The 26,843-nt window shown below is 41.6% G+C and overlaps 1 protein-coding gene across 2 annotated transcripts in view; it reads left to right on the forward strand.

Moving 5' to 3' along the window:
* The window catches only part of usp4 (ubiquitin specific peptidase 4 (proto-oncogene)), a 117,680-nt gene that overhangs the window by 27,210 nt on the left and 63,627 nt on the right, over positions 1 to 26,843 (forward strand). For both annotated transcript variants that reach the window (XM_072280772.1, XM_072280773.1), the window contains exon 4: positions 6,133 to 6,259. In XM_072280772.1, the coding sequence (XP_072136873.1) occupies positions 6,133 to 6,259 (127 nt within the window). The remainder of the gene's footprint in view (positions 1 to 6,132; positions 6,260 to 26,843) is intronic.

Here is a 26,843-nt window from a genome sequence, read left to right on the forward strand (position 1 = left end):
TTTTATCAATGTGGAAAAATAAATTTGGAGGGTTTGAATTCCAAAGCTGCATCCTTAAAATTTATTGGCTTATGTTGTGCAAGTGTGTGCCAAATACTATTTGGGTATGTTACATGTTTCTAACCTCTGATTTTGCACTTATTCCTAGGTATGACTTTCTTGGGAGTGGCTGATTAAAGCTTGTCACTTTATGGTAGTCAAAATATGACCACTGCTCTTAAGTACATAATATACATTACGTGATAAATTGACTGACCAGTTGATCTCTCTCTCAATTTCAGAGTAATTAATAACATTTTTAATTTAAGATTACTATTTTGATTGCTGCTTTTGGATTTTTTGCAGTGGGAATTAAACAATTTTTCTTATACAGTACCAGCATTATTCCTCATTTAGAAACAAAGGAAGTTTCCTTTTGGACAACGCTTCAACACTTCTCAGTCACCTCCACTCTTGAAAAAAGCATCCTCTCAGTATTGACCTTATGTAAAACATTTCATTATAATACTGAAGACTTCAAACTGATTTTTTGGAAGAAGTTAAGAAATGAATAACCATCAAGAGGTTCTCATACTAAAGCATTTAAAATACTGTAGGTGCACTTGAAAATAGTAAATATAATTGATTTAGCAGTGAAAGTTTTTTTAAAAAGTATTTTCTATAGAAGTGCAGATTATCTTTAAAATACTGCTTTGCTTCTGGTTGACAGAAGTTTAAAGTACTATTTTTCTTTTGTCTATACTTTTGTTCTGTATTTGTTCAAATTCCCTCAGTTACAGGATAAGCTTCATTCATTCCCGTTTTTTTATAAACACAGCATTGACATTCCCCACACTTGATCCTTCCTGCAGCTTAACAAACTTCATTCTGTTTTTAGGAGTCCTGGTGAAGAGTCATAAGATCAATGAAATGAAAATTGGCTCCCTGTGCTTATCTAAAAGCTAGACTTAAATAGCTTGCACAGGATGATAAGAAAGTTGGCATTGGAGTCAGGGTAGAAACGGCAGAGATAAAATTAATCTAGTTTAGAGGCTAGAGCAAGAGACGTTAGCGTGAATCGGTTGAAAAGGTTGAGCCTGTAATAAAAACAAATGTAGGTGGAGGTTTCAGTAGCAGGTGATATAAGTTGGGTAGAATTGAACAAATTTATAAAAATGGATATGTGGCCTGAAACTTAGTTTTTAAAATACCTTTGTCATTAATTGTTTTGTTTTATACCTCAGTTTCTGTCTCAGATAACTGCCAATCAGAGAAGTGGTTAGAAAATGTGGTTCATAGCCAAAGCAATAGAAAGATTTTGCTTTTAGACCATTAGACATGGGAGCAAAATTCAGCCATTTGGTCCGTTGAGGCTGCTCTGCCATTCTATCATAGCTGATATATTAATCCTCTCACCACATTCTCCTGCCTTCTCTCTGTAACCTTTGACACCCTGACTAACCAAGAACCTATCGACCTCTGTTTTAGTTATACTCAATAACTTGGCCTCCACAACCACCTGTGGCAATGAACTCCACAAATTCATCACCCTCTGACTAACGAAATTCCTCCTCATCTCTGTTCTAAAGTGACGTTTTTCTTTTCTGAGGCTGTGTTCTGTGGTTCTAGATTAGACTGTAAGACACACCCTCTCCTCATTTCAATGAGATTCACCCTTATTCTTCTAAACTCCAGCAAGTACAGGCCGAGAACCATCAAACACTCCTCATACGCTAGCCTTTTTTGAGTACTTAGTTTAAGTAAATTTGTATTCATCCAATATTAAGTATTGTATTGGTCATGTGTCAATATCAAACTCTACGTTTGTATTGAAATCAGTGTTTTCAGATAGTTTCCAAAGTGTGGTATGTAGATAACATGCTTAGAATAGGTTCTGGGGAACGTCAAAAGTAATTGTAGGAGAGGATTAGAGGAGGGTATTGCAGGTTCCCTGGTTGTGGCTTATCTAGTAAGAGCCATGTAAATGCAGTCCCAATGTCCCAATGGTGCACAAGGTAGGTCGATATACAAGGCAATCATATAGAGGGTGAAGAGTGCTAAAATTACCTTTGTCACAGTCACACAGAATGAAGGTGTTTGACTTCGGTAAAGTTAATTTGTGTAACATGGAAGAGATGGCAAATTGTTGATGAGATTTAAGTAGATATCCAGAAACAGTGTGTGCGGTGAGAGTAGTCTTTGGCTATTTTTAAATTAGTGCGTATTGTGCCAACCCCAAATCCATATGTTAAACACAGAAATCTGGAGACATTTTGGTTATGAATGCATAGACTACATTTCCTCTGTAAATATTTCAAAACGTTCCAGGATTGAATGATGGGGGATAAAAATGATGTTCATTTCTTATTTTAAAACACAAGAAACATAAAAAATAGGAGCGGGAGTAAGCCATCTGGCTTTTCAAGCCTGCTCCACCATTCGATAAGATCATGGCTAATCTCGTTATGGACTCATCTCCACCTACCTGCCTTTTCCCCATAATCCTTAATTCCTCTTCTATGCAAAAGTCAATCCAACCTTGTCTTAAATATATTTACTGAGGTAGCCTCCACTGCTTCACTGGGCAGAGAATTCTACAGATTCACTACTCTCTGGGAAAAGTAGTTCCTCCTCATCTGTCCTAAATTTACTCCCCCGAATTTTGAGGCTATGCCCTCTAGTTCTAGTTTCACCTATCAGTGGAAACAACTTTCCTGCCTCTATGTTATCCATCCCTTTCATAATTTTATGTTTCTATAAGATCTCTTCTGATTCTTCTGAATTTCCGGCGAGTACAGTCCCAAGCGACTCAACCTCTCCTCATAGTCTAACCCCCTCATCTCTGGAATCAACCTGGTGAACCTCCTGTACACCGCCTGCAAAACCAGTATATCCTTCCTCAAGGAAGGAGTCAAGAACTGTAAACAGTACTCCAGGTGCGGTCTCACCAATACCCTGTACAGTTGCAGCATAACTTCCCATGAAGGCCAACATTCTATTTGCCTTTTTGATAGCCTGCTGCACCTGCAAACCAACCTTTTGTGATTCATGCACAAGCACTTCCAAGTCCCTCTACACAGCAGCATACTACATTTTTTCACCATTTAAATAATATGCTCTTTCATTTTTCCTTCTGAAGTGGACAACCTGGCATTTACCAAAATTGTACTCCTGTCTGCCAGACCCTTGGCCACTCACTTAAACTATCTGTATCCCATCCCTCCCCACTGATCTCCCTCCTGGCACTTACCCTTGTAAGCGGAACAAGTGCTACACATGCCCTTACACTTCCTCCTTTACCACCATTCAGGGCACCAAACAGTCCTTCCAGGTGAGGCGACACTTCACCTGTGAGTCGGCTGGGGTGATATACTGCGTCCGGTGCTCCCGATGTGGCCTTCTATATATTGGCGAGACCCGACGCAGACTGGGAGACCGCTTTGCTGAACACCTACGCTCTGTCCGCCAGAGAAAGCAGGATCTCCCAGTGGCCACACATTTTAATTCCACATCCCATTCCCATTCTGACATGTCTATCCATGGCCTCCTCTACTGTAAAGATGAAGCCACACTCAGGTTGGAGGAAAAACATCTTATATTCCATCTGGGTAGCCTCCAACCTGATGGCATGAACATCGACTTCTCTAACTTCTGCTAATGCCCCACCTCCCCCTCGTACCCCATCTGTTATTTATTTTTATACACACATTCTTTCTCTCACTCTCCTTTTTCTCCCTCTGTCCCTCTGACTATACCCCTTGCCCATCCTCTGGGTTCCCCCCCCCCCTTGTCTTTCTCCCTAGGCCTTCTGTCCCATGATCCTCTCGTATCCCCTTTGCCAATCACCTGTCCAGCTCTTGGCTCCATCCCTCCCCCTCCTGTCTTCTCCTATCATTTCAGATCTCCCCCTCCCCCTCCCACTTTCAAATCTCTTACTAACTCTTCCTTCAGTTAGTCCTGATGAAGAGTCTCTGCCTGAAACGTCGACTGTACCTCTTCCTAGAGATGCTGCCTGGCCTGCTGCGTTCACCAGCGACTTTGATGTGTGTTGCTTGTATCCCTCTGCAGCTTTCCGTATGTTTTGCACACTTTGCTTTTCCACTTAATTTAGTATCAGCAAACCTAGATACACTACACTTGTTCCCCTCTTCCAGATCGTTAATGTATATCGTGAACAGTTGCGAGCCCAGCTCCAATGCCTGCAGCACACCACTCACCATTAATTGCCAACCAGAGTAACACCCACATGTCCCAAATCTCTGCTTTCTATTAGTTAACATTAGTTCAATCTGTGCTGATACATCACCCACAACTCTGTATGTCCTTATTTATGGATAAACCTTTTATGCGGCACCTTATTGAACTCCTGGAAATCCAAGTAAATGACATCCATCTGTTCCCCTCTATCACTGTGCTTGCTATATTCTCAAAGAATTCCAGTAATTTCGTCAGACAGGACCTGCCTTTGCTGAATTCATGCTGCATCTGCTGATGGATCCATTTCTCCAGGTACCTCACTATTTCTTTTTTAATGATGGCTTCAAGCATTTTCCCAACTACAGATGTTAAACTAACTGACCTACACTGTAGTTTCCTGCCTTTTGATCAGTGGCGTGACATTCGCTGCCTTCCAATCTGCTGGGACTTGCCCAGAGTCCCGAGAATTTTGGTAAATCATCACCAAAGCCTCTACTGTAACTTCTGCCATTCTTTTCAGTACCCTGGGATTCATTCCATTAGAGCCATGGGTCTTATCTATCTTCAGGCCCATAAGTTTGCTTAACACTGCCTCTTTAGTGATAGATATTGTATCAAGGTCCTCACCTCCCATCGCATACATAACATTTCTCTTTGGCTTGTTAGACATGTCCACCACTGTGAAGACTGACACAAAATAGTCATTCAAAGCTTCTGCCATTTCCTCGTTACCCAATATCAATTCCCCTTTCTCGTCCTCCAAGGATCTACTTTCACTTTAGCCACCCTTTTCTTCTTTATATAATTATAAAATCTTTTACTATCTTTTTTTATATTTAGGGCTAGTTTATTTTCATAATCTAGCTCCTCTTTCTTTATTGCTTGCTTAGTGGTTCTTTGTTGTCTTTATAAAAGTTTTCCGAATCTTCCAGTTTCCCACTGTTCATGGCGACTTTGTATGCATGAGCTTTCAGTTTGATGCCTTCTTTTATTTCTTTAGTTATCTAAGGTTGGTTCTCCCCACCCTTCCTGTCCTTGCTTTTAACTGGAATATCTTTTGTTGAACACCATTGAAAAATCTCTTTGAAAGTCTTCCACTGTTCCTCAACCGTTCCCCCATATAGCCTGTGTTCCCAGTCTACGTTAGCCAAATCCTCCCTCATCCCATTGTAGTCTCCATTATTTAGGCATAATACTCTAGTTTTAGAATGAACTATTGCATCCCCCATTTGTATGAGAAACTCAATCATACTGTGATCACCCTTTCCAAGAGGATCCCTAAGTACAACCAGATTTAAGATAGCATGTGCGATAGATATTGCACCATTAAGTTGACATTTTGTTTCCGGCAAATGTTCTCTGCTTTGCTGTTCAATGTGACTTACAAGCCCTCTCCATCAATTATTTATTGATTTAAAAGAATTACTGTTCTGTGTTAGAGAAATACCGAGCAGCTAAAATAGCTAGATTATGAATGAGATACTTTGTTTCCTTAATTACAGAATATTTGAGACCATATGAGGTTCACTTCTTACAAAGAAAGAATGTGCATAATTATCATCTGAACTTGGCTGTTGAATGTGTAAATGGAGTAAAAAAATTAAATTCAGTTAGCCACCATACTAGAATGCAGCATTTCAAAAGTTGGTGTGCAAATACTTCGGTTTTGTTCATGACTTGACTTAATCTAGAAATATGTTTGTTGAAAAGTGCCTTCTGCCAACCAATTTCAGAACCTATCTCCTGCTGAAGGGTCTCGGCCTGAAATATCAACTTTATCCACTTCCAGAGATACTGCCTCACTGGCTGAGTTCCTCCAGCATTTTGTGTCTGTTGATTTGGTTTTTTATAAGTTTAAAAAAAAGGTTTATTTCATGCAAAATATGTGTAGTCCTTATTTTTTTCCAGTGATCTTCTAGCCTTGTACGTTCTAATGCTGTGATATTCCGTCCGCAGGTTGTTGAACATGGGATGTTTGTGAAGAATTGTAAGGTAGAGGTTTACCTCTTGGAATTAAAGTTATGTGAGAATAACAACATGGACAATGTGGTAACTCGTCACTTCAGCAAAGCAGATACCATAGGTAAAACCTTGTTTATACAATGTTATTTCTGGGTCATTGACTTGGTGTAAAGAGAGATGGTGTGCTCAATTTTAAACCATTGTGCTTTGTCTTAGTGTTGCATCATGTAGTTAGAAACATAGAAAACCTGCAGCACAATACAGGCCCTTCGGCCCACAATGCTCTGCCGAACATCTTACCTTAGAAATTACCTAGGGTTACCCATAGTCCTCTGTTTTTCTAAGCTCCATGTACCTATCCAAGAGTCTCTTAAAAGACCCCATTGTATCTGCCTCCACCAGTGTCGCCGGCAACCCATTCCACACACTCACCACTTTCTGTGTAAAAAAAAAACAACTTACCCCAGACATCTCCTCTGTACCTACTTCCGAGCACCTTAAAACTGTGTCCTCTTATGTTAGCCTTTACAGCCCTGTGAAAAAGCCTCTGACTATCAACAGGATCAATGCATCTCATCATCTTGTACACCTCTGTCAAGTCACCTTTCATCCTCCGTCGTTCCAAGAAGAAAAGGCCGAGTTCACTCAAACGATTCTCATAAGGCATACTCCCCAATCCAGGCAACATCCTTGTAAATCTCCTCTGCACCCCTTTTATATTTTCCACATACTTCATTTAGTGAAGTGACCAGAGCTAAGCACAGTACTCCAAGTGGGGTCTGACTAGGGTCTTATACAGCTGTAACATTACCTCTCTGCTCTTGAACTCAATCCTACGGTTGATGAACGTCAATACACAGTGTGCCTTCTTAACCACACAGTCAACCTGCACAGTAGCTTTGACTGTCCTATGGACTCGGACCCCAAGATCCCTCTGATCCTCCACACTGCCAAGAGTCTTACCATTAATACTATATTCTGCCATCATATTTGACCTACCAAAATGAACCACCTCACACCTATCTGGGTTGAGCTCCATCTGCCACTTCTCAGCCCAGTTTTGCCTCCAATCAATGACCTGCTGTAACCTCTGACAGCCCTTCACACTATCCGCAACACCCCAACCTTTGTGTCATCAGCAAATTTACGAACCTATTCCTCCACTTCCTCATCCAGGTCATTTATAAAAATCATGAAGAGAAGGGGTCCCAGACCAGATTCCTGAGGCACACCACTGGTGACTGATCTCCATGCAGAATATGACCCATCTACAACCACTCTTTGCCTTCTGTGGGCAAGCCAATTCTGAATCCACAGAGCAAGGACCCCTTACATCCCATGCCTCCTTACTTTCTCAATAAGCCTTGCATGGGGTACCTTATCAAATGCCTTGCTGAAATTCATATACACTACGTCTACTGCTCGTCCTTCATCAATGTATTTAGTCACATCCTCAAAAAATACAATCAGGCTTGTAAGGCATGACCTGCCTTTGACAATGCCTTGCTGACTATTCCTGATCATATTATGCCTCTCCAAATGCCCATAAATCCTGCCTCTCAGGATCTTCTCCATCAACTTACCAACCATTGAAGTAAGACTCCCTTTCTTGAATAAGGGAACAACATCTACAACCCTCCAATCCTCCAGAACCTCTCCCGTCCCCATTGATGATGCAGAGATGATCGCCAGAGGCTCAGCAGTCTCCTCCCTCACCTTCTACAGTAACCTGGAGTATATCTCGTCCAGTCCTGGTGACTGATCCAACTTGATGCTTTCCAAAAGCTCTTTCTTAATTACGTGCTCAAGCTTTCCAGTCTGCTGTAAGTCATTCCTACAATCATCAAAGTCCTTTTCCGTAGTGAATACTGAAGCAAAGTATTCATTAAGTATCTCTGCTATCTCCTCCAGTTCCATGCACACTTTTCCACTGTCATACTTGATTGATCCTATTCTCTCATGTCTTATCCTCTTGCTCTTCACATACTTGTAGAATGCCTTTGGGGTTTTCCTTAATCCTGTCCACCAAGGCCTTCTCATGGCCCCTTCTGGCTGTCCTAATTTCATTCTTAAGCTCCCTTCTGCTCGCCTTATAATTTTCTAGATCTTTATCATTACCTAGTTTTTGAACCTTTTGTAAGCTTTTCTTCTTGACTAAACTCTCAACAGCCTTTGTACATCATGGTTCCTATACCCTACCATCCTTTCCCTATCTCATTGGAACATACCAATGCAGAACAGAAATGTCCAGTATTCCCTGGGCATTTGCCACGTTTCTGCCGAACATTTTCCTGAGTACATCTGCTCCCAATTTATACTTCTAAGTTCCTGCCTGAAAGCTTCATATTTCCCCTTAATCTAATTAAGAGTTTTACTAACTTGTCTGCTCCTATCCCACTCCAATGCTATGGTAAAGGAGATAGAATTGTGATCACTATCTCCAAAATGCTTTCTCTCTCTGAGAGACCTGAGACCTGACACTTGACCAATACCAGATCAAGTACAACCTGTCCTCTTGTAGGCTTATCCACATAATGTCAGGAAACCTTCCTGAACATACCTAACAAACTCCACCCCATTAAACCCCTTGTTCATTTTGATTTTGTAATATGTCAAGGATCAACTTCATTCCAAGATTTCAAAGGTACATTTAATGTCAGAGAAATGTATACGATATACATGCCGAAATGCTTTTTCTTTGCAACCATCCATGAAAACAGAGGAGTGCCCCAAAGAATGAATGACAGTTAAATGTTAGAACCCCAAAGTCCCTCCAGCTCTCCTCCCTCCCACGCGTAAGTGGCAGCAAGCAACAATACACCCCCCCACCCCCAGCAGCAAAAGACCTACATTAGTACCCTGTTTTCGCTTTCAGAAGGTGTTTTCACTGTCACAAAGAAAGACAGCGCGCGATAAGAGGCAGCGTGCGCCCCGAGCAGCTGATCTGCCCCGGATTCGGAATGGCATTGCTTAAGCATGTTGCATTGAACAGCCGTTAGCAAGATGAGTTCTAAGGTGTTGGAAAAGCCTGAAAGAGTAAGGGTGTTACACTTAGCGTAAAACTAGACATAATTAAACGTTTCGATCGTGGTGAACGAAGCAAGGACAAAGTGAGTTTGGCTTGTGGAAGTTGGTGAAGATGATGTTGAAGAGGTTTTGGCATTCCATGACCAAGAACTGATAGATGAAGAGCTGATGCAATTGGAAGAGGAAAGGATAACAATCGAAACCGAATGCAGAAAGTGAAGCAACCGCGTGAGATTTTGGCTGCAATGATAAAATACGACTTTAATTTTGAAAGGGTACGTCAGTTTAGGGGATATTTGCAGGATGGTTTGAGTGCTTACAAACAACTGTATGTTAGAAAAATGCGCGAGGCTCAGCAGTCAAGCAAGCCTTCCACATCAGCCACAGCAGATGACGAACCTCGACCTTCGACATCGAGGCGGGCAGTCATAGGAGAAGATGAGCTGCCTGTCCTGATCGATGATGAGATGACACCCCCGTGTCCCACCACCGGACAGATACTGTACCGATTCACGAAGAACGCAGCGGTAGCCTGGAGGCATACAGCACATCTTTAAGAAAAAAGCCAAAATAAACTTGCTAATTAAGTAGGTGCTGCCTAGCAAGTAATTGTCGGCCCAGATCAGAGGCGATGCAATCGGCAATCGCCTCTGATCTGTGCCAACATTTACGTGCCGGGCAGCACCTAATTAATTAGCATGTTTATTTTGGCTTTTTTCTTAACGATGTGCTGTGTGTCTCCCGGCTACCGCTGCGTTCTTTGCTGCAACCTATTGGATCGGCGGCCCGGAGGGTGGGGGCCACTGCACCACCTAGCTTGCGACGACTCAGTCTAACACACCATCATCGCTCAGCACTCTTTTCCCAATTCCGGTAAGTGATACTACATTGTACATACATTATTTCTACTTTATATAGGCTGTGTATTTTTACATGTTATTTGGTAGATTTGGCAGCTTCATAGTTTAAAGGTTACTGGAGAGGGCGTTTATGCCAACAGCGCTTGCGTAAGATTTTCTGCCAAGAGCACTTGCGTGAGATTTTCTGCCGAGAGCGCTTGCGTGAGATTTTCGCTACGGAGATCTGTGCAGGCAATCGTTGTAGAGAAGTATTTCTACTTTATATAGGCTGTGTATTTATCATATCATTCCTGCTTTTACTATATGTTACTGTTATTTTAGGTTTTATGTGTTATTTGGCATGATTTGGTAGGTTATTTTTGGTCTGCGAACGCTCACAAAATTTTCCCATATAAATAAATGGTAATTGCTTCTTCGCTTTACGACATTTCGGCTTACAAACTGTTTCATAAGGAATGCTCTACCTTCGGATGGCGGGGGAAACCTGTACTAAAAACTACACTGAACTACGTAAGAAAAAACACAAAAACCACACTAGACTACAGACCTATCCAGGACTGCATAAAGTGCACAAAACAGTGCAGGCACTACAATAAATAATAAACAAGACAGTAGGCACAGTAGAGGATACAGTAGGTTGGTGTCAGTCCAGGCTCTAGGTATTGAGGAGTCTGATGGCGTGGGGGGAGAAACTGTTACATAGTCTGGTTGTGAGAGCCCGAATGCTTTGATGCCTTTTTCCAGATGGCAGGAGGGAGAAGAATTTATATGAGGGGTGCGTGGGGTCCTTCATAATGCTGTTTGCTTTGCGGATGCAGCGTGTGGTGTAAATGTCTGTAATGGTGGGAAGAGAGACCCCGATGATTTTCTCAGCTGACCTCACTATCCGCTGCAGGGTCTTGCAATCTGAGATGGTGCAATTTCCAAACCAGGCCGTGATGCAGCTGCTCAGGATGCTCTCAATACAACCTCTGTAGACAGAGACACAACAAACAACTCACTGGTTTGCGATGTTAAAAGTCCGTTTTGTCATTTTTTTCAAGCTCTGTGCCCAAAGATCCCGAGTCTCTGGGCACACTGCTGCAGAATTCTGACTCCCCCAACGACACACGTCTCCTGCCATGACACTGACCTTAGATCTGCCCACCTCCAGAGCCCTGAGATCCTGGGCTTCCAAAGCCAAACCAAACTCTGATGCAGAGCCGTTAGCATGCTGAACAATGGCCAGTTATGAAACCCGGAGAGTGGGTCCTACAAAGAACCCTAGTCATCATGTGACTCCGGGTCAAGGTCTTCAAAAGAACCCTTGAAAGGGGAAAATAAAGATACTAAAGATGGAAATAGAGCTTTTCCAAAGATATGTTTCACCAGATACATTCACGTGCATTAACAATTTGCTGTGTTGCGTTGATATGACATGCAACAAGAAAAAACAACATTCAACAATGATAAAGGATTGTATAAAAGATGTTAAGGTACAGATATAGGAATAAAATGTGCATAAATACACAAATACCAGCATGTATTTAGAATGTAAACAACATGATAGAGTGGTTTAAAATGTTTACAGTTCATTGCATTGAATGAGATAATAAATGGAGAGTGGGAAGTGGGGGGTGTTCTAAAGAGAAAGGTTGATCAGATTAACTGCTTGGGAGAAGAATCTTTTAAGAAGCTTTTGTTTTAATGGCCCTATAGTACTTTCCAGAAGGGAGCTTTGGCTGGGTAGGCAATATCCACAGTGATTTTTTCCTGTCTGTTCAGTCCTGTACACATAGAAGTCCTGCAGTGATGGTAGACTGCAGCCAATGACTTTTTCTGCTGACCTGACAGTTTGCTGTGTTTCTTGTATATTGTGAGAGGATGCACCAAACCAGACAGAAATGAAGATGGCAGTGTAGAACTGCACAAGTATGCTCTGAGGAAGATGGAATTTTATGTTTTCTCCCCCATCATCAGTACAAATCTCAGATCTGTACTGATGAAATTTACCTTTGTCCTTAGGAAACTTTTAACCAAACTATGAGAACATGAATACAAATAGAAGATGGTGGAACTACTTAGCAGGATAATATAACCATATAACAATTACAGCACGGAAACAAGCCATCTCGGCCCTTCTAGTCCTCCCTCTATCAAGTCCCCCCTCTCTACCTCTATCAAGTCCCCCCTCAACCTTCTACGTTCCAAAGAATAAAGACCCAACTTGTTCAACCTTTCTCTGTAACTTAGGTGATGAAACCCAGGTAACATTCCAGTAAATCTTCTATTTTCTTGACATCTTTCCTATAATTCGGTGACCAAAACTGTACGCGGTACTCCACATTTGGCCTCACCAATGCCTTGTACAATTTAAACATTACATCCCAACTCCTATACTCAGAATGCTCTGATTTATAAAGGCCAGCAGACCAAAAGCTTTCTTCACCACCCTATCCACATGAGATTCCACCTTCAGGGAACTGTGCACTATTATTCCTGGATCCCTCTGTTCTACTGCATTCTTCAATGCCCTACCATTTATCAGCGTTAAACTCCATCTGCCATCTTTCAGCCCACTCTTCTAACTGGCCTAAATCTCTCTGCAAACTTTGAAAACCTACTTCATTATCCACAACTCCAGCTATTTTAGTATCATCTGCATACTTACTCATCCAATTTATCACCCCATCATCCAGATCATTGATGTACAGTATATGACAAACAACATTGGACCCAGTACAGATCCCTGAGGCACACCACTAGGCACCGGCCTCCAATCTGACAAACAGTTATCCACCACCACTCTCTGGCATCTCCCATCCAGCCACTGCTGACTCCGTTTTACCACTTCAATATTAATACCTAACGATTGAACCTTCCTAACCAGCCTTCCGTGTGGAACCCTGTCAAAGGCCTTACTGAAGTCCATATAGACAACATCCACCGCTTTACCCTCGTCAACTTTCCTGGTAACTTCTTCAAAAAATTCAATAAGATTTGTCAAACGTGACCTTCCATGCACAAATCCATGTTGACTGTTCCTAATCAGACCCTGTCTATCCAGATAATTATATATACCATCTCTAAGAATACTTTCCATCAATTTACCCACCACTGACATCAAACTCACAGGCCGATAATTGCTAGGTTTACTCTTAGAACCCTTTTTAAACAATGGAGCAACATGAGCAATACGCCAATCCTCTGGCACCATCCCCGTTTCTAATGACATTTGAAATATTTCTGTCAGAGCCCCTGCTATTTCCACACTAACTTTCCTCAAGGTCCTAGGGAATATTCTGTCAGGACCCGGAGACTTATCCACTTTTATATTCCTTAAAAGCTCCAGTACTTCCTCTTCTTTAATCGTCATAGTTTCCATAACTTCCCTACCTGTTTCCATTATCTTACACAATTTAATATCCTTCTCCTTAGTGAATACCGAAGAAAAAAGATTGTTCAGAATCTGCCCCATTTCTTTTGGCTCCACACATAGCTGTCCACTCTGATTCTCTAAGGGACCAGTTTTATCCCTCACTATCCTTTTGCTATTAGTATAATGGTAGAAACCCTTTGGATTTATTTTCACCTTACTTGCCAAAGCAACCTCATATCTTTTAGCTTTTCTAATTTCTTTCTTAAGATACTTTTTACATTCTTTATATTCCTCAAGCACCTCATTTACTCCATGCTGCCTATGTTTATTGTAGATCTCTCTTTTTTTCCGAACCAAGTTTCCAATATCCCTTGAAAACCATGGCTCTCTCAAACTTTTAACCTTTCCTTTCAACCTAACAGGAACATGAGGATTCTGTACTCTCAAAGTTTCACCTTTAAATGACCTCCATTTCTCTATCACATTCTTCCCATAAAACAAATTGTCCCAATCCACTCCTTCTAAATCCTTCCGCATCTCCTCAAAGTTAACCTTTCTCCAATCAAAAATCTCAACTCTGGGTCCAGTCCTATCCTTCTCCATAATTATATTGAAACTAATAGCATTGTGATCACTAGACCCGAAGTGCTCCCCAACACAAACCTCCATCACCTGACCTATCTCATTCCCCAACTGGAGATCCAACACTGCCCCTTCTCTAGTTGGTACCTCTATGTATTGCTGCAAAAAACTATCCTACATACATTTTACAAACTCCAAACCATCCAGCCCTTTTACAGTATGGGCTTCCCAGTCTACATGTGGAAAAGTAAAATCTCCCACAATCACAACCTTGTGCTTACTTATAAATATCTGCTATCTCCTTACAAATTTGCTCCTCCAATTCTTGCTCCCCATTTGGTGGTCTATAATACACCCCCATAAGTGTTACTACACCTTTCCCATTCCTCAATTCCACCCAAATAGCCTTCCTAGACGAGCCCTCTGATCTGTGCTGCCAGAGCACCTCTGTAATATTTTCTCTGACAGGCAATGCAACACCTCCTCCTCTTGTTCCTCCGATTCTATCACAACTGAAACAATTAAATCCAAGAATATTTAGTTGACAATCATACCCCTCCTGTAACCACGTTTCACCAATAATGTCATGCTTTAAGCTCATCCACCTTTCTTATAATGCTCCTAGCATTAAAATAAATGCATTTAAGAAATTTTCCACCTCTTACTCTCTGTTTATCACTAACGGTGCAAACAACTTTACTATTTTCTTTTTCTTCCTTCTTCCCTGCATCTGTTCCTATACTCTGGTTCCCCTCCCCCCTAGTTTAAATCCACCGGAGCCTCTCCAGCAAACCTACCTGCAAGAATATTTGTCCCCCTCCAGTTCAGATGTAAACCATCCGGCCGGAACAGGTCCCACCTTCCCTGGAAAACTACCTAATTATCTACAAATCTGAAGCCCTCCCTCCTGCACCATGTCTTCAGCCACGTGTTGATCTGCGCTATCTTACTATTTCTAAACCGGCCTGCACATGGCACTGGTAGCAATCCTGAGATTACTATCCTGGAGGTCCTGTCCTTCAACTTGGCGCCTAACTCCCTAAACTCACCTTTCAGGACCTCCTCACTCTTCCTGCCCACGTCATTGGTCCCTACATGGACCACGACATATGGCTGCTCCCCCTACCTCTTGAGAATACTAAGAACTCAGTCCGAGATATCGCGGACCTTGGCACCAGGGAGGCAACAGACCATCCAGGATTCTCGATCTCTTCCACAGAACCTCTTATCTGTCTCCCTAACTAATGAATCCCCTATCACTACTGCTCTCCTCTTTTCCCTCCTTCCCTTCTGAGTTGAGGGTCCTATCTCGGTGCCAGAGACACAACCACTGCAACTTGTCCCTGGTAGGTTGTCCCCATCAACAGTATCCAAAACAATGTACTTATTATTGGTGGTAATATGGTATATTATTAATATACTGAGATACAGCTTTTGTTTGCACATCATCCAGACAGATATTTCCATATGTAGCATTTATTGGAGAATGGGAAAATGGACTCCTGTTAATTGGGACACATCAGGACCTGTACATTTTGGCACAATTAAGCGGCTTTCCCAATTAGCCAAAGTTTCATTGAAATAATTCAAATGTTATAAAAATTCTAAACTACCATTTTAACTGAGTAACAAGTTATGTATTTAAATGAAATTCAGAACAAATGAGAACACCACCAATTCTGCTACCATCCCATAATGCTGTGTATTAGTTCTTAAGATTATCGACAGAGGCATTCATCCAGCATGCACTGCCAATTGACTGTAAATGAACAAAATCAGCATAGACACATGCAGATAATGAACCGCCTTCAAGATATAAAAAACAAAATGATCAAAAATCACTGCTATTTGAATCTACGTCCATCAACCCAAATGGATAACATAAATACATAAAATTGATGACATTTTAAAAACTTTATTCTGAGCATGTTGTAATGTCTAATGGCCACATAAGTTCACGCAACTGACACTAGTTAGAAACTACGGCTGCAGTGTCCTGTCCCAATCAAGCAGTGTAGTGTCCCAAATAAACAAGGGAATTCTGGCATTTTCTGGATTCATTTTTGTTCTTTTGGAATTGTCCCAAATAAGTGGCTGCCCTGACCCAATTAATCAGAATTCATTGTATAAACATTTTAGGTTAATGCCTTGTATTCAGAACAAGATTATTGTTCTGAAGCATGAGCTGTTTTTCTCACTATTGATGTTCCTTCAGGTGCATCTTCTGTTGATTTAAGATTTCCAGCAATTAGCTTTTTTAATGAAAGTTGATTAAAGATCATGAACTTTCCAAGAATCATTATTCCAGCCATGGTAACATCGATGAATAAATGAGGGCTTCTCCACCAAATGGATCAACACTTGAGGGAAAATAATTTATAAATTTCTTGGGGTTGGGGAGGAGGTGGGAACAAGCAGGGGATTAGTATGGACTGGATTACTGTACTTGCTGTTGTGGACTAGATTGGCAAAATGATTTCCTTCAGATTAAAGATTCAGGTTTGTCATGTGTACAGTGAAATGTGTTGTTTGCATTAGTAGCCTGTTCAAACAATGGATTGTGGTCAGCTTTGCCAATGACCTTGTGTTCCTGGATGGTTTACTGCTGTTTGCACCTGTAAATGTAGTGTAGCTTTGATGTGGTTGGTTAAAGCAGAACCCATTGAGATGCAGTCAATTACTACAGCAATTTCAACAATGTAAGTGACAGTTATTAAAGAAAAAAGCTATTTTTCTTTAATAGAGACATGGATTTGGTGGTCTTAATAACTGATTCAGGGTGAAAACAGAAAGACGTCTTGGAACGGAAACATCACAAACAGGTGCTAAACCAGTGTTTGCAGTCAGGCATAAAATGGAAGTCCAGACCATTCATCCTGAAAACTTAATCTCTGGGTTTGTCTGCAGGTGTGTGAAGGGTTGGCAGAATGGGCGGATCAGTAGCAAAATAGAGGAGAGTTGGTAGAAGCCAAAGAAAGAAGCAAGTTGCACTATTACCTTGAGTTGCTGTTCCTTAAGTTTTCCAATAAACATCTTGGTGACTTTCAGCATGATTCCTGAATATTCCCATTAATGGATTTGATGGGGGTGGTTTTTTGGGGAGGGGGGGAGTTTAGTATTGCCAATTAATTTGCAATCAGAAGTGACTGGTTTTACCTATCTTTCCCTATTGGCTCTCCTGTTAAGTCTCAGTTATTTTCACGATTGCTTGAGAGGTCATACTGTACATACATTAATAGCAAGTTGTAGCATGGAAAGCACTATTTTGTGTTTTTGAGAATTAGTTTTTAACCAGATTAATATCTTGTGTATGAGAGATGAGAGGATGTGAGACTTTGTAGACGTATGTAAATTGATAAGAGACGTAGATAGAGCATCCAGCTAACAACTTTTTCCCAAGTGGTAATGGCTAATACAAGAGGGCATGATTTTAAAGTGATTGAAGGAAGGTATAGGAGGAATGTCAGAGATAGATTTTTTTTTAACGCAGAGAATGGTAGGTGCTTGGAATGCACTAAAGGTGGTGGTAGAGGCAGATACGTTAGTGACATTTAAGAGTCTCTTGGATAAGCATTTGAATGAAAGAAATGATCTTGGAGTAGCTTTAAAGGTCATCACAACATTGTGCGCTGAAGGACCTGTACTGTGTTATACTGTTTTATGTTGTTGAACTCTGCATAAACTTACTCATGTAGGCTTTGACACACTGTCAAGTAGACTCTAATATTTTACAAGTGCTAAGACATTAGCAGTCAGCAGATAGAAGTATTATGCATATTAGTCTGAGCTGTGCATTTGTAATCCCGCAAACACGAGGAAATCTGCAGATGCTGGAAATTCAAGCAACACACACAAAATGCTGATGGAATGCAGCAGGCCAGGCAGCATCTATAGGAAGAGGTACAGTTGACGTTTCGGGCCGAGACCCTTCGTCAAGACTAACAAAGAAGAGATAGTAAGAGATTTGAAAGTGGGAGGGGGAGATCCGAAATGGTAAGAGAAGACAGGAGGGGGAGGGATGGAGCTAAGAGCTGTAAAGTTGATTGGCAAAAGGGATACAAGGCTGGAGAAGGGAGAGGATCATGGGACAGGAAGCCTAGGGAGAAAGAGAGGGGGAGGAGGGGGAGGAGGGAGAGGAGCACCAGAGGAAGATGGAGAGCAGGCAAGGAGTTATAGTGAGAGGAACAGAGGGAGAAAAAGAGAGAGAGAAGGGAAAAAAATAATAAATAAGTGATGGGGTAAGAAGGGGAGGAGGGGCATTAATGGAAGTTAGAGAAGTCAATGTTCATGCCATCAGGTTGGAGGCTACCCAGACGGAATATAAGGTGTTGTTCCTCCAACCTGAGTGTGGCTTCATCTTGACAGTAGAGGAGGCCGTGGATAAACATTATCAGAATGGGAATGGGACATGGAATTTAAATGTATGGCCACTGGGAGATCCTGCTTTCTCTGGTGGACAGCGTAAGTGTTCAGCAAAACGGTCTCCCAGTCGGCATCAGGTCTCAACAATACATAGAAGGCTGCACCAGGAGCACCGGACACAGTATGTCATACCAGCCAACTCACAGATGAAGTGGAAGGACTGTCTGGGGCCCTGAATGGTGATGAGGGAGGAAGTGTAAGGGCATGTGTAGCACTTGTTCCGCTCACAAGGATAAGTGCCGGGATGGAGATCAGTGGGAAGGGATGGGGGAAATGAATGGACAAGGGAGTCGCGTAGGGAGTGATCCCTGCGGAAAGCAGAAGGGGGCGGAGGAAAGGTGCTCGGTGGTGGGATCCTGTTGGAGGTGGCGGAAGTTATGGAGAATTATATGTTGGACCCGGAGGCTGGTGGGGTGGTAGGTGAGGACATGGGGAACCCTATCCCTAGTGGGGTGGCGGAAGGATGGGATGAGAGCAGATGTGCGTGAAATGGAAGAGATGCGTTTGAGAGCAGAGTTGATGGTGGAGGAAGGGAAGCCCCTTTCTTTAAAAAAGGAAGACATCTCCTTCATCCTGGAATGAAAAACCTCATCTCAAGAGCAGATACAGTGGAGATGGAGGAATTGCGAGAAGGGGATGGCATTTTTGCAAGAGATAGGGTGGGAAAGGGAATAGTCCAGGTAGCTGAGAGAGTCCATAGACTATAGTAGACGTCAGTAGATAAGTTGTCTCCATAGATTGAGACAGAAAGATCAAGAAAGGGGAGGGAGGTGTCAGAAATGGATCAGGTTAATTTGAGGGCAGGGTGAAAGTTGGAGGCAAAGTTAATGAAGTCAACAAGCTCAGCACGCATGCGGGAAGCCAATGCAGTCGTCGCTGTAGCAAAGGAACAGTGGGGGACATATACCAGTATAGTCTTGGAACATGGATCGTATCACAAAGCCAGCGAAAAAGCAGGCATAGCTGGGATCCATACGGGTGCCCATGGCTACACCTTTAGTTTGGAGGAAGTGGGAAGAGCCAAAGGAGAAATTATTAAGGTTAAGGACTAATTCTGCTAGACGGGGGAGAGTGGTAGTAGAGAGGAACTGGTTAGATTTGTAACTCCTGTGGTTCTTACTTAGAACACTAGAGTCATCCACGCCGGTCTACAAATTTGCCTTCAAAACAGTGTTCTGGTTGGTTTAAAATTTGGCCATCTAATATTTTGGTAATGAGCACAATTAATTTTAATCTGACTCCAGATATTGCAAGTATGCCATTTAGGCAGTTGCTCTCCTCATTTCAATTGTGACTGGAAATGAGGTGGAGCTCTTGTCTCCTCTGATTTCAGATGAGGCCATAAAGCTTCCCAGATTAAAATATGGAGCAAACTTAATTGAACATTTTGGAATTTGCTCTCATTAAAACTAACTTTGCACTTTTGAACTTTTAGAACTTATTTGAATTTGTAGATTTATTAACAGATCCCTTCAATTTCCTTCAAGATGGTTTCTTTAATTAACTTAATTTATCCTTCAGTAGTTGTCAAAATAGGAGACTAGTTTCCAGCAACACAGAGAGATTAGCCTGAAGCTGTGACCCAAATTTAAGTTTCTTATATGTAGGAGCCAGCCTGACTCTACCTTCTACACTTGTGCACTGCTCTACAGAGAAGCATTTTTATCAAGAGAAGTGATGTAGGAGCCTAAGCTTCAGATATTCGGGTAACAGATGGACAGCTTACCTCCAAATAGGCTGAGACCAGTGACTTGGTAGAAAAACCATTATTCATTTGGCACAGAGATAGGAACAAGAGCACAGTAACAGATAGAAGGCACACCCGAATAAAGAGAAATATAGAAAGCAAGATGAAGGTAAAAGAAGTGATGATCATGGAATGGATAAGTGATAAAGTATGGTGTTTGCTGGCACACATTAACCACGTAGTTCTGGAATTGTGGCCTTTGAAAGTTGGCTCTAGCATTATCAAGAACGGATTAAAACATTTCTGGCTATGGTGTATGCTTGAAGTTTTTGATCAGGGCTGGATAACTATTGGTTGATATAGTTCTTCAGGTGGTCTGAACTCAAAGACTGAAACATGTTCGATAAAGGGTTGACTTAATTTTAAAATTATCATCCTTATTAAATCCCATCATAGCTTATCAATTCTCTCTTTCTTCCACATGCATTTCTCTGTAACCTCTCAGTCTCCTTAAATAGGCACAGTTTTGTAATCCTGCTACATTCCCTGTTTATATCATTCTGCCATTGGTGTGCCTTCAGCGGCTGAGGCCTAAACTTTGAAATGACCCTGTTAATCTTCACTCCTCTCCTTTAGGCACGGCTCGAATTGTCTTTCACCATTCCACTCAAATATTCCTTGTGAATACATCAAATTTTATTTGACAGTGTTACTGTGAGGTTGCTTTGATATTTAAATGCTGTAAAGCACTATCTTGTAGTTCAATTGAACAACACCAGAGAATCCTTGTTTATAAATGAGTTTTTACTATTGGGTTCAAGAATATAGAAATATATGACATAAAACAAGGCTCTTTGCCCATGTTCATTACCAAACTCTTGGCTTTATGGTTTATCAAGTGATTATTGAGGGAGATTTTCTTCACTTGTGATCTTCTTAATTTGAGGGTTCTGAACACTGGGGGAAAGTATTAACTCAATACTCTACATCCCCAACGGACAGATTTATTTTTTCCTTTCCTCTTCTTTTGTGATACCATAGTCCACTTTCCCATCTTCACCAACTATTTCCCTTCTCACAGCGTTTTCTGTCTCCTCTCTTCCCAAAGATCCACCAGATTCAGATTTCACATGAAGTAACAATTAACTTGTAGCTCTTGGAACTTGTAGAATTTAGTATATTGTGTTCAGTGCTCTCAATGTGGTCTCTGGAGAAGCAAAATGCAAATTGAATAATTCCATACAGCCTAGGAGAGTATCCTGGAGCATCCGATTGTCTGTTACCTTAATTTTCTGTCTCACTGTCACTCTTGCTTCTGCATTAAGCCTTCTATAATACTCCAACAGGACTTAGCCAAAATTCAAGGAAAAGTTGAATTTTTTGATTGGCACATTACAACTGGTGGGACGTAATGCTGAGTTTAACAACTTCAAGCAAACCCTGACCCTTCCATCTATTTTAACAGAAGTTGTGACTATAATTTTCCCTCTGTGTATGTTACAGTGGTAGTTTCTGCTGTTTTTCAGAATGACAGTTACCATGACAACTTTGGTATGCGTCCTATGAGAAATGTACCTGCTGTTCTCTCCACCTTCCCCCACAACGCAAAATGTATGTCTTTCTTTCTAGTTCTGATAAAGGCTCCTTGACCTGAAACATCAATTCTGTTCTTCTGTACCAATGCTGCTTGACCAGATGAATGTTTCCAGCATTGTTTTTGTTACATCCTCAAGTATTTGAACTTTCTGCTAATGCTAAGTTGCTCACAATTTTATAAAATCGTCTCAATATTTTATAGTCTTTTTACTCCCAAAGAAATTAACACCAGTCTGAGTCTTTCTAACTATAATTCTCCACCCTGGTGACATTCTTGTAAAATCTCTTTCTTTCATGCTGTCATATCCTTCCTGTTGTGTGGTAACAAGAACTGCACACGAGTCTCTGGTTAAGGTGGTATCAGTGTTTTATGCAGTTCTAGTGTGATCACCTTGCTCTTACAAGCTTAGTTTGTTTATGTATAGTTTTCATAAATTCTATTATATTTTTTACTTTTCCAATTAATGCCTGTAAGAAAATGAATCTGGTGATAGTATACGATAATAGAGACATTATTTGATAAATTTACTTCGAAACTTCGAGCTTGGCTGATAAAAGCAGGTATTCAGTTTTCTACAACACCAGAGTATTAAGTCTGCAGAACAGAACAAATCCAGCCCAGCTAATTCTCACCCAACAGTTACTTCAATCAGAAACAAAATGATGGAATATCTTCATTTGGATAAATGAAATGTCAGGACTATGCAGGGCCAACAGCATCCCATCCACCATCATAAACAGACAAAATGCTTTGCAGTTACATACTTAGGGTAATTCAGAAAGATTTCCTAAACCAGTATCACCAAGAAGAAAGACCATAAAGCTTAGGAGCAGAATGAGGCCAATTGGTCCATTGAGTCTGTTCCGCCATTCAGTCATGGCTGGTCCTTCTCCTCAAACCCACTCCCTTGACTTCCCATTGTAACCTTTAATGCCGTGTCCAATCAAGAACCTTTCCATCTCTGCCTTAAATACACCCAACGATCTGGCCTCCGCAGCTGCCTATGGTAATAAATACCACAAATTCACTATCCTCTGGCTAAAGAAATTTCTCCACATCTGTTTTAAATGAACACCCCTCTATCCTGAGGCTGTACCTTCTTGTCCTAGACTCCCCCAGCATGGGGAAATGTCCTTTCCACATCTACTGTGTAGGTTTTCTAAGAAAATGGATAGTACATAGAAAATCTACAGCACATTACAGGCCCTTTGGCCCTCAATGTTGTGCTGACCATGTAAATTACTCTAGAAACTGCCCAGAATTTCTCTACTGCATAGCTCTCTCTTTTTCTAAGCTCCATGTATCTATCCAAGAGTCTCTTAAAATACCCTATTGTATCTGAGCTTCTGCAGGTCAATAGAGTAGTAGGTATATACCACCGGTGAATTCCCCTACATGTCAATACCTGACTTGGAAATGTATTGGTGTTAACTCCTCATTACATCTATACCGTGGAACTCCCAGCCTAATAGAAGGGCAACAGTCCAAAAATGTTTTAGCCTTTGGCACGTTGGCCTTCATAGATCAAAGAGTTGGAGTAGAGGAGTTGGGATGTTATTTTGAAGTTTTATAAGATGTTGGTGAGGCCTAATTTGGAGTTTTGTGTGCAGTTTTGGTCATCTGCCTTCAGGAAAGATGTTAGTAAGGATTTAAAGAGTATAGAGAAAATTTAGAAGGGTGTTACTGGGACTGGAGGACCTGAGTTGTAAGGGTTGATTGAATAGGTTAGAACTTTATTCTCTAAAACGTAGAAGACTGATTGGAGAGTTGATAGAGATACACAAAAATATTGAGAGGTATAGATAGAGTAAATGGAAGCAGGCTTTTTCTACTGAGGTTGGCTCAGATTACTAGAGGTCATGAGTTAAGGGTGAAAAGTGAAATATTTGAGGGAATGTGAGGGGAAACTGCTTCATTCAGAGGGTGGTGAGAGTGTGGTACGAGCTGCCAGTGTATGTGGTGGATGTGCTATTGATTTCAATTTTTAAGAGAAATTTGGATAGATACAGGGATGGGAGGGATATGAGGGCTATTGTCTGGGTGCAGGTCAATGGGACTAGACAGTTTAACTTGTTTTGGCACGGGCCAAAGTGCTTGCTTCTATGCTATAGGTTTCTATAACTCTGACTCTAAAGTAGTTCACCACTATTAGAAAAGGCAGTTTAGATTGAGCCTAACCAGTGATGCCCACAATCCAAAAAATTAATGAAAAGGGGAAAATAATCCTCTCTGTATTGGATCCTTATCACTTACTTACTATTTTTTAAAATATTATAACCAGTAATATTAATCTCTCGTTCTTGGACATCTTTTATCCATTGTCATAGTATCTTACTATGTAGTTGTGTTCTTTATTTCCCTAACTCTTTGAATAGTATTTTTAAAAAATGCTTTGCCAGTGTTTGTTTCTTTTGACCCCTCTCGGGTTTGTTTGTTTACTAAACCCCTGTTGACTGCGTCCAATTTTATCACCACCCTTCAAAAACTGCTATCAGGTGTCTCCTGTCAAATTAGTATAAATCCTTTCCAGTGGTATCTCTCAATGAATTATGACTTTGGTGAGATTCGACCCTTCCAGTTTGAATAAGTTTTTATCCAAAGCACATCCTAAAGCCACTGTAATTTGAAGCCTACCTCTGTTCATCCATACATTGATCTGCACTGATTTCAAAATTGTACCTATAATTTTACCAATACAGGTTTCCCCCGCCGTCCGAAGGTAGAGCGTTCCTATGAAATGGTTCGTAAGCCAGAATGTCGTAAAGCGAAGAAGCAATTACCATTTATTTATATGGGAAAAATTTGTGGGAGTTCGCAGACCCAAAAATAACCTACCAAATCATGCCAAATAACACATAAAACCTAAAATAACAGTAACATATAGTAAAAGCAGGAATGATATGATAAATACACAGCCTATATAAAGTAGAAATACTTTTCCACAATCATTGCCTGCACTGTTCTCTGTAGCGAGAATTGCACACAAGCACTCTCGGCAGAAAAGCTCAAGCAAGCGCTGTTGGCAAAAACCCCTCCAGTAACCTTTAAGCTAGGAAGCTGCCAGATCATACCAAATTACACGTAAAAATACACAGCCGATATAAAGTAGAAATAATGTTTGTACAGTGTAGTATCACGGGAATCGGGAAGACAGCGAGCACACTGATGATGGTGTGTTCGGCTGAGTCGTCGGAGGTTGGGGTGGTGCAGTGGCCCCCACCCTCCAGGCCACCGACCAATACCGATCCGCCAAGAATGCAGGGGTACAGTGGTAGCCGGGAGGCACGCAGCACATCTTTAAGAAAAAAGCCGCAATAAACATGCTAATTAATTAGGTGCCGCCCAGCACGTAATTGTCGGCCCAGATCAGAGGCGATGCAATCGGCAATCGCCTCTGATCTGGGCCGACATTTACATGCCGGGCGGCACCTAATTAATTAGCATGTTTATTTTGGCTTTTTTCTTAAAGATGTGCTGTGTGCCTCCCAGCTACCGCTGCATTCTCCGCGAATCGGTATCTGTCTGTGGCCTGGGGGTTGAGGTGGTGGGTCACTGGGGTGTCATCTCATCGTCGTCTGTTTGCATTAGGGCAGGCAGCTCACCTTCTATGACTGCCCGCCTCGATGTCGAAGGTCGAGGTTGGTCGTCTGCTGTGGCTGATGTGGAAGGCTTGAAAATCGACAGTATGCTTGACGGCTGAGCCTCGCACATTTTTCTATCATACAGTTCTTTGTAAGAACTCAAACCATCTTGCAAATATGCCCTGAACTGACATACCCTTCCAAAATTAAAGTCGTACTTTATCATTGCAGCGAAAATCTCACACAGTTGCTTCACATTCAGTTCCTGGACAACTTCACTTTCTGTCTGTTCACTACTGCATTAGGTTTCAATTGTTATCCTTTCCTCTTCCAATTGCATCAACTCTTCATCTATCAGTTCTTGGTCATGGGATGCCAAAACCTCTTCAACATCATCTTCGTCAACTTCCACAAGCGAAACTCACTTTGTCCTTACTTTGTTCACCACGATTGAAATGCTTAATTATGTCTCGTTTTACGCTAAGTGTAACACCCTTACGAGCTCTTTTAGGCTTTTCCGATACCTTAGAACTCACCTTGCTAACGGCTGCTCACAGGCACGTGTTTAAGCAATGCCAGAGAGAATGCCGTTCTGAATCGGGGGAGAGTGGCTGCTCGGGGCGCGTGCTGCTTTTTCCGCGCGTTGCCTTTTTTCGTAACCTTCTCTTGGCGAAAACAGGAAACTAATTGTAGGTCTTTCGTAACAGTGAGGTTTCCTAAAGCGAACGTTCAAAAAGTGGGGGACACCTGTAGTCTCACTATCAAGGACACTACAAATCAGCATTATTTGTTTGCTTTCTTTTATTGCATGATTTATCTTTTGCACATTGGTTGTTTGTCAGTCTGTGTCATTTGTTGCATGTCAGTCTCACTCTCAATAATTTCTCCTTTGGCTCCCCCCCACTTCTTTAAAACAAAAGGTATAGCCACATGGGTACTCACATGGGTCCTGGCTAAGTCTACCTTTTTGTCAGTTATGTGGAACAGTCTATGTTCCAAGCCTACACTGGTGTCACACCCCAACTTTTCCTACTCTTTATTGATGACTGCATTGGTGTTGCTTCCTGCATCCATGCAGAACTCGTCGACTTTATCAACTTTGCCTACAGCTTCCACCCTGCCCTCAAATTTACTTGGTCCATTTCCAATACCTCCCTTCCCTTTCTCGATCTCTTGATCTCTCAATCTCTGGAGACAGCTTATCTAATGATAACTCTCACAGCTACCTGGACTATACCTTTTCCCACCCTGTTACTTGCAAAGATGCCATCCCCTTCTCTCAATTCTACCATCTCCACCACATCTGCTCTCAGGATGAGACTCTTCATTCCAGAATGAAGGAGATGTCCTCCTACTTCAAAGAAAGGGGCTTCCCTTCCTACACCATCAACATTACCCTCAACTGCATCTCTTCCATTTTGCGCATGTCTACCCTCACCCCAACCTCCTGCCACCCCACCAGCCTTTGCATCTAGCACAATTCTCTGTAAGTTCCGCCATCTCCATTGGGATCCCACCACCAAGCACATCTTTCCCTTCAAACCCACTTTCTGCTTTCTGCAGGGATTGCTCCCTATGTGGCTCCCTTGTC

This window comes from Mobula birostris, chromosome 16 (genome assembly GCF_030028105.1).
Source record: "Mobula birostris isolate sMobBir1 chromosome 16, sMobBir1.hap1, whole genome shotgun sequence".
NCBI classification, from domain to species: Eukaryota; Metazoa; Chordata; class Chondrichthyes; order Myliobatiformes; family Myliobatidae; genus Mobula; species Mobula birostris.